This window comes from Coenobita brevimanus, chromosome 63 (genome assembly GCF_032717465.1).
Source record: "Coenobita brevimanus isolate Jiangsu-jjx chromosome 63, ASM3271746v2, whole genome shotgun sequence".
NCBI lineage: Eukaryota > Metazoa > Arthropoda > Malacostraca > Decapoda > Coenobitidae > Coenobita > Coenobita brevimanus.
The window spans coordinates 39281967-39290634 of record NC_137016.1 but is presented as its reverse complement, the minus strand read 5'-3'; the positions used below and the strand labels follow the sequence as shown (position 1 = coordinate 39290634).

The 8668-nt window shown below is 42.9% G+C and overlaps 1 protein-coding gene across 1 annotated transcript; it reads left to right on the top strand.

Moving 5' to 3' along the window:
* Positions 1-2900: 2900 nt before the first annotated feature.
* LOC145404486 (uncharacterized) lies at positions 2901-3725 on the top strand. The gene has a single exon (XM_080276033.1). The coding sequence runs from the start codon at positions 3348-3350 to the stop codon at positions 3723-3725; it is 378 nt and encodes a 125-aa protein (XP_080132159.1). The 5' UTR covers positions 2901-3347.
* The last annotated feature ends 4943 nt before the right edge of the window (positions 3726-8668 follow it).

The window sequence follows — 8668 nt, the reverse complement described above, 5'->3', positions numbered from 1 at the left end:
AATATAGAGTACATTTTTGTACTGTAGAGTATAAACAACATTTTATACCATAAATAATGGGAAGTTGTGGGGAACTGTGTGAGCAAAGGAGAGAAAGTTATCTAGCCGTACAGTACTTCATTTTCTTGAAGCGCACAACTGGAGCCCTCACAGAGTTCCTACCTTCTCATCTGATTGACAGTCAAAATGAATAATATTCCAACCTTCAGAATGCTCTCCATGTATCTCCATCATATCCTCGAGTCTTTCACTGCCCAGTACCACAGTCATACCAACAATTATATCCCCAACAGCATGCATCTGGTCATCTCAAAAGATTGTTTTCACATCTTCATTTTATTCAACCTTTGAGACATACACAATTGTTATACCACTTTTGTACCTACAGTATATATAAGTTATTATGTCCTTCGCCCTTGTCACAGCCATCTCACTTTCAACCTACCTCTCAGCCAACAATATCCTTGTTCCCCAAAATTCATCATCCCACTCATCTTAGCTGACCATTTCATGCAGAACATTCGGATGCAGGATGCATTTTATTCTCCCCCTAATCTTTGTCTCAACCACCTCCTTTTAACTCCCCCTCAAACTACCCACATTGAAACTGGCCACCCTAAGCCTTTGGGGTGAAATAGGCTCTTTCAACCTGCCAGGAACAGCCACTGGGACACCATTTAATTGTGTCGAGTGCTATGGCTGCCCCAATATTTTTCACCTGATGAAGGGTCAGCCTTTTGGGGTGCCATTCCCAGGTTAGAGTCACTCACTGTTGAGCAGAAGCAGCAGCTCAGGGAACCACAGTGTTCCGTACCCTCTGGTGCAGGTAGGACTTCTTCTTGTAACTCGAGTAATGTGGTAACTAGTACCACCAGCCCCACCACAGTCTGTCCACCACAGATTGTGAAGACAAAATTCATATTACCTACCTTAGTTGCTTATCCATGTTGATGACACCCCACTATTGAGGTTTTGGTTTTGTGGTTACCACCCAAGGAAGTATGGAAATGTTGAGGGTAGGCTTCTAAGAGGCAGACTGAAAATGACCTGGATTGAGGTCAGAGTGTGACCTTTATAAATGTTACAGTACTATATGATAATATACCAGTATGGGTTCCATGTACTGTATTCGACTATTCCGGGAACTGGTTGGCTTGTCACACAGTGTAGAGCCACCTGTGGTACTACATTGAGTGAATGAACGGTGGGCACCCCCACTGATCACATATTTACCATACTTTTACAAGAAACTGGGCAGCCAGGCACTGGGTGAGGCATATCAAATGAGACAAAATACAAAAAGCTAAAGACAAAAAGGTGATGATGGAAGATTCATTACTTAAAGACATGAACATGCCCCACTGTGTGGAAGAAGTGCAAGAAGCATTTTGATCTTCATTCACTTTGAATAAGCAAAAAAAAACACTGATAACCTTAAAGGAATGTCAGTAATCCTTGCAAGGGATTGTTATTGGAGACAAGAAATACAGTAGAACACTCTGCTTGGCTCTCCTAGTGTGAGGTGATTCCAATACCATTTATGACATCTGGGTGTTATAATGGCTCATGGCATCTTCCTCAGGATGTCCGCAAGGAGGGAATGTAGAGTGAAAAAGAGGTGTTTGTAGGAAGACAAGGTTACTGGAAAATTTGGAGTGAGGGGGGGAAGGAGTTTGTTTTCAGGAAGTTATGTATGAATAATCCAGACTGTAAGCATAAAAAGCACACACTGGAAGTATACATGGTGCAGTACTTTATAGAGATTGGAGCGAGTGTTGAATGAAGCCTGAGTAATACCGGTAACTGTACCCTACCATATTAGAGGGAATGATGTTTAGGTGTGTCAGTGATGTGGGTTGAGAGATGATTGCATGGACAGTTGTCTGATAATATGATACTGTCATGTAAAGTTAAATTGAGAAAAGCACGAAAAAAAAAGGAAAAGAAAAAAAAGAGCTGGAGAATTGTTCAGAGTTGAAAAATAAATGTAAGAAATCTGAGAAACAAAGATTTGACAGATGAATATGATTAAGGTGAGTTCTGTATTCAGCTGGAAGGAAACAGTTTTTGAAAGTTTGTGGAATGTGCCAGTATAAAAACTGTTTGATTAGAAATGTTATAGGTGTGAGTGATGTTGCAAGTTGATAAGATAGGAATAGCATGGTGACAGTGATGGAGCAGGGCAGTACTTTAGCAAGAGCAGTGGAAGAAAATACCAGAGCAAGATCAGCTTAAGAAAGCAAATTAGTGGTTGGGATGGATGCAAGAAAGGAGTTCTAAGTAAGAAAAAAGTAGTTGTGTATTAAGAGTAAGGGATGTGTACAGTGTTATGATCAGGGGTTGTAATTGTGAAATTAGTTTTACATTTTTAAGGAATTGTATTTGTAACTGATTCCATGGCAGAAGGAATCAGTATCATGTTTATATATCATGGTAGGGTAACAAGTCAGAGAATATTGCTTTACTTAAATCATCTTTATTATGAATGAAGTAGTTAATTGTCTATAGGGATGCACATGGTAGGGTTTGCTTACGCTTTTAGAATGACAGTGGACTCTACAGATTTTGTGACAGTAAGTGAATTAGATTAAGCATATAATTGGAAGGATTTTGCACGTGGGATGAAGCACAGCATTTAAAAGGCTTGAATTATAAGTGGTAGTGTAATGTCTGGCTATTTCACTGAGCTCATGTATTGATAATTTTTCTACTTTTTTCTCATGTTTATGGATTCTGTACACTTCATTTGTTAGTGGGAAATGTAGTTAATTAGGGTAATCATGATGCTTAATGCTGGATACCGGGTATTCATTTAATAAAATGTTTGTGCACTTCATATTCAAAGATATGTATTTTTTAGACCTTTAGGTAATTGTTACCTTACCCACAGGCTGCCGAGTGTGTGGGTGTGTGTGCGTGAGGGTCACGTCGCCACCCTGGAGGCGGAGCCAGCAAGTCTCGGCTGGAAGGGCCCCCCAGGACCCCCCTCAGAGCCCCACGGTCCCCCCTCTGTTGGTCCCACGGGGTTCCCTAACCCTGCCACACCTAACACTTTCTCTGGGCCGTCCACTCCTACATTCAATCCCCCTGGGCCTACCTTAAACCGACCTTCCCCTGGTCCTCCTACTGGTCCTCAGGGTCCTGTGTCAAATCCCAGTAGTTTTCCTACGGGCCCTGGTGGCCCACAACCCTTCAACACGCCTCCTAACAGTTTTACGGGGCCTCCCACCTCAGGCCCCCCATCTGTTCCCTTTCCAGGTTCCCCTGCTCCTTCCAATGCTTCCACTCCAGGCCCTGGAGGACCTTCTCCTTTTCCTGGTGCCCCTGGTGGGGGTCCCCCCACCAGCATGGCCCCCACCAGTATGTCTGGACCAGGACCTTCACCAATGCCCTTCCCTTGCTCTTCAAACTACAGTAGTCCTACCCCTACAGGACCCCACATGAATGGTCCCAACAGTACAATGGGCATACTTAGTCAACAGCAACAGGCCCAAATGATCAATGGTCCTCCTGGTCATCCAGGACCGTTTCCAGGTCCTGGAGGGCCGGGACCTGGCTTTACAGGTCCTGGAGGACCATTTGTTCCTGGGGGGCCACCGTTTGGTCCTGGGGGGCCACCTGGGGGCCCTCCCATGCATGGTCCTATGCATGGACCCATGCATGGACCTGGCCCACACCCAATGATGGGACAACTAGGACCCATGGATCGCCTAGACCAAGGGTAAGTCATATTGCCTGTACTTATGCAGTGTGTTCACAGGAAATCTATACTATCTAGTATAGGCTTTACTTTCTCCTGTTAGGTATTTCTTTGTTATAATAACTATAATATACATTCATGTGGGATTGTGATGTGAATTTTCTTTTACAGTAAGGTCAAGAGAGAAATATATTGGAGTAGTGAAATGATCACTAGGTGATTTTATGACTTTCCCATTGCAAGTTTGATTTCTGACACAGACAGACATTCAATACTGGTATAGTCTGTGAAATTGTTCATATCTATGTAGTGAAGTTCTGTAAATCAGCTAGATGTATGCCTGCCACTGCACTGTTAAGTAACTCAGTCAGTTGAAATACAGTTCTATGCATTCAACTTTAGTAGGATGCAGTATCTCATCTTATGATTTGGACAGGGCTTGGGAATGTAGTGTATGATGTATGATTTCGGCAGGGCTTGGGAATGTAGTGTATAATGTGCTGATAACCTTTGCTCATTATGAAGAAAATTTTCATAGTACTGTATTCATAAAGTGATGAAATGTTTTACTTAAAAAAAGAGAGAGAGAAAAGAAAGAAAACCTAGAAAACCTACTGTAAAAATTATGACTAAAGGAGAGGGATAAAACTTTTACCAGTAGGTATATTACGTACATTGTGGGGAAGAGTGGGCACTTTTTTATTTTTTAATGTAATTTGTTTAAGGCTGTTGTGCTCTTAAAAAGTTTCGCTTAGCAGTACTGTCAGTTATTCATGATCTTCAGAACCTCAGTTTTTCATTGGGATTTCCCAGTGAAACGATTGGTAAAAGAATTTTCATATTACAGTAATTAATTCAGTATCCTTGTCATTTTCTTCTCTTCATATCACGTTGTTGCTGACATAATGCTGTACTCCTGCAGTTAATCTACCCTTCATTATTTTTCATCCATCATTGACCTGTTACTAGCTCATAGTATGATAATGATATTGTCGTAATGTAGTTCTTGGGTATTCTCCCTTATGTAAAATCGCAACGCTGTACATGATGGCTTTCCATCATAGTCATTCAAGTAGCACCTCAAATAAGATGATCTGTATGTTTTTCCATAATACAACTCTCACATTAATTTTTTAGGAGAGTTTGGGGGTGGTGGAGGTGTTTGATAGTAGTAGTACAGTACAAGGATTCCTCATGTAAAATTGCTTCACTTAACATGGTTTAATTACCATCTTAAGTTACTGATGAATTAACATTTTCCTGACTTAGAGGTGGTCATGATTCACTATGAAGTACAGTCAAGTCGCCTAATCCACGACAATTAGAGACTGGTACCTACCCATGGATTACAAATTCCATGGTTTATAAAGTTAAGAACCAATGGGAAAAAAGGATATTTAGTGTGGACCCTCATGGAACCCCCCTACAGCACCCTACTTACACCTAACTAGCCAACAGCAAACACAAACAGACAATCTTAGAAATATTCAGTGCATGTATTAAATGAAATTTATATTTAAGTAGAAATAATAATTATGGGGCCTCACCTGACTTCGGCAGATGAAAATACTTAAGTTGATGGGGTGGGTAGGGGCTGGGGATAACTTAGCACCTCTCAGCATGAGGCAGGAGTGGTGCAGCCTCATGCTGTTGTTGGCTCTCCTTTGCCTCCCTCAGGAACCCCTCAAAGTCTGCTACAGAGATGACTGATGCTGTGTCATCCATGTCGTTGTCAGTGTGAAGGGCTGGCTGTGGTTCAGGTTGTACTTGTGGCCCTGCCTAGGCAAAATAGCGGATGATCAGCTCCTGATGCCTCTCATTCACTCACCTGTTATGCAGATCCTTGTGAAAGGCCACAGCTTTCTCAAGGTGGGCAACGATTTCATTATATCTTTCCTCATCTTGTTCGAAGCCTTTCACTGCTTCCTTGGCCAAGTCCACGTACACAAGAAAATCACTCAGCTCTTTCATTGTAGGCCCAGCACGTCTTTGCACTTCAGCAGCTTTTCTCTGCATCTCCAACTGCTTGTCCTCCTCAATCACTGCATCCACGACAGCTTCCAATGCGTCAGGCCTATCATTCACCACGTCCATAGTATCAGCTGCTGAAATGTTGCCGCACGTGGGCACACTGCGGGCTAGTTCAACCACTTGCTCCATCCCCTGAGCCACAGCCTGCGTTGACTCATTGACTGGCATGCTGATATGAGGCAGGACAAGGCGCCAGGCATGCATGATGGTTGCCATACTCAGCTTGCCCCATGCCTCCAGCAGGCCCTCGATAGATCGTTGACGTTATACTTTCGCCAGAACTCGGCAACAGAGAGGACCTCCCTACTTGCTCCTGAGTCGTTTTCAAACACATCCACTTCCTCACTGCTGTCGGCGTCATCTGCTTTGTAAGTTTCTCCTGCTGTCTCAGCTGGCCTCTGAGGAATTTCTTCCAGGAGAACTTGGACCTCTGGTTCTTCACTGGTTACTGCTGTACAAAATTTCTTGTACGTAACTGAGTGTAGAACAGTTTGGTGTTTGCAATGATTTCTTGATCTAGGGGTTGAAGCAGAGAGGTGATGTTAGGTGGAAAAAACAACACCTTGACTGCTGGGTGGGGCAAGGTTGGGTGCTGAGGATGACAAGGTGCATTATCCATTAGCGGCAAAATCTTGAAAGGAGTTCCCTCCCTTTGGCATTGTGCCTTGGCGTCGTCAACAAACTTATCAAACCACTCGACAACGAGTCCTGCTGTTGCCCAAGCCTTCGAGTGTTGCCACCAATAAACTCCTGAGTCATCCATATTCTCGAGATTTGTGAAGGCGTGTGGTTTCTTGGCCTTGTGAATAACAAGTGGCGCATCTTAAAGTTGCCTGCATCGTTGGTACAGATGATGGTGTAACGTGACTTATCAACCTTCCTGCCCCAGGCCTGCTTCTGCTGATGGGAGATGTAAGTCATTGATGGCAAACGCATCCACTGTGGCCCAGTTTCGTCCATGTTGAAGATGATACTGCTCATATAACCCCCTTCATCAATTACTGCTTTCTGTACCGTTGGGAAGTCTCCTGCAGCGGCCATGTCAGCTGATGCATGCTAACCCTTACAGTGGACATTTTTAAGTCCCTTCCTCTTGAGAAACTGCTGGAACTAACCCTGGCTTGCACGAAAGGGCTTGGCATGGGTTATGCCAATGTGTGGAACACTTTAGCTTTCTCCCTCAATACTAGCCCATCAGCAAGAACGTTTTCCTTGGCCTGCCTCAGCACAAACATAGCCAGGCAACGTTCAGTCCATATTAATGCCTCATCTTGGCATCGAACCCGTCCATCAATTGCTCCAGTCCCATAGGCCTAGATGCACTTAAAAATGTTAGCCTTGTTCTTGTAAATGGTGTGAATTGTTGACTCATTCAGGCTGTACTCCCTGGCGAAGCATGCAAACTTCTCTCCTTTCTCCACTCAAATAACGACCAAACGCTGCTGGTAACTGATAGGGGCCTTCTTCCTGGACCCCAGCTGGGTTGAACGTCACCTTGGGGGGTTGGGGCCGTCCATAACAGAGCTCAGGGAGAGGTAACCTTGACAAAAAAAAGAGGCCAGGTAGCGCTCAGAACTCATGGGGGAACACATATAGTTGGTGGTTGGCGGGACAGGAGGTAAACAAAACATGGCTGCTGTGATCTGCACACATGCCACCAGGGCCAGGCTGTGATTGGCTGCTGGATCTAGGTTTTCTGTGATTGGCTAGCAGTTGCAGAATACATCATGGGTGCCTGGATATTATAAATCTCATCGGAAATGAGTCACTTTGGAACCTAGGAACTGCGTTTATCGAGTTTTTTCCACGGATTAAAACAAAATAGGGACTGGTTGGGCAAAGTACAGCAGATTACAAATCCGTGGATTACAGATACGTGAATTAGGCAGCAACTGTAGTTTTTAAGTTAGAAATGAGTGCTTTTACATTTTCCAGAGGGAAAATATTTTTGATTGTTTATTTCTCTTGGTGTTATTCACATTCATATTATCAACACTCATTGTCATTTCCCCACCCCTTTATTCCTGGGCTGATGGACCTGAAAATTAATCCATATGTACCTGATCTGAGTATTTCGAAGCTCTGTGCACAGATTCTCTGTTTAAGCCATTAAGGTGATCTGTAGCCCAAAGAGTACAAGAAGATGGACATGAAACCACCACCACCACCAAAAAGAAAGAAAAAAAACAAAAAAAAAACATGATAGACCACCAGACACCAAGACAACCGTCCCTATGAAAGCACTTGTTCTGCATATCTGTGAATACAGTTATTGTGTGGAATGAGTTCAGTTCTGTTGTACCATCTAACCCATACATTCTATTTTTTTTCATTTAAGTTACAAACGCAGCTAATAACATGTATGGGGTTATTTACATGTAAGAAGCAAACTTTGGGAAATGTCATGCATTTGGTTACAAATGTTACCATTTGTGTGTGTGTGTGTGTGTGTGTGTGTGTGTGTGTGTGTGTGTGTGTGTGTGTGTGTGTGTGTGTGTGTATGCATGCATGCTTGCTTGCTTGCATTCAGTTATGGTTGTGGTATATGTGTGTGTGTTTAAATCCTCAGTCATGAACCAAAAGCATGTCTTATTGAAATAGCTTTTTGCCTGCATACATCCTGGACTTTTGAGTTAGGACTAACTGTATAGTTTATGTGTAGAAATGACCTGACTCAGAGTTGCTTATATCAGGGTGTTGATATTTGAGAGGGGAACAGAGTGTGAATCATGGTATGAGTGAGACTGGAAGGTGAAGGGGTGGAGAACACAGTCAGTCATCACTTAAAGTCTTTGAAATGCAACTTGATAAATGAACCATATACAGCAGTATAGGGAAGAATTGTTATTAATTCATCAGCAGTTTATAATGAAGTAACCTTAATTGAAACTATTTTATATGAAGACTGACATTTTATATATTTAAATGATATCTGAC

Excerpts from the sequence above, each read along its gene's own strand:
- LOC145404486 (XM_080276033.1), top strand. The coding sequence starts at position 3,348 with ATGGCCCCCACCAGTATGTCTGGACCAGGACCTTCACCAATGCCCTTC.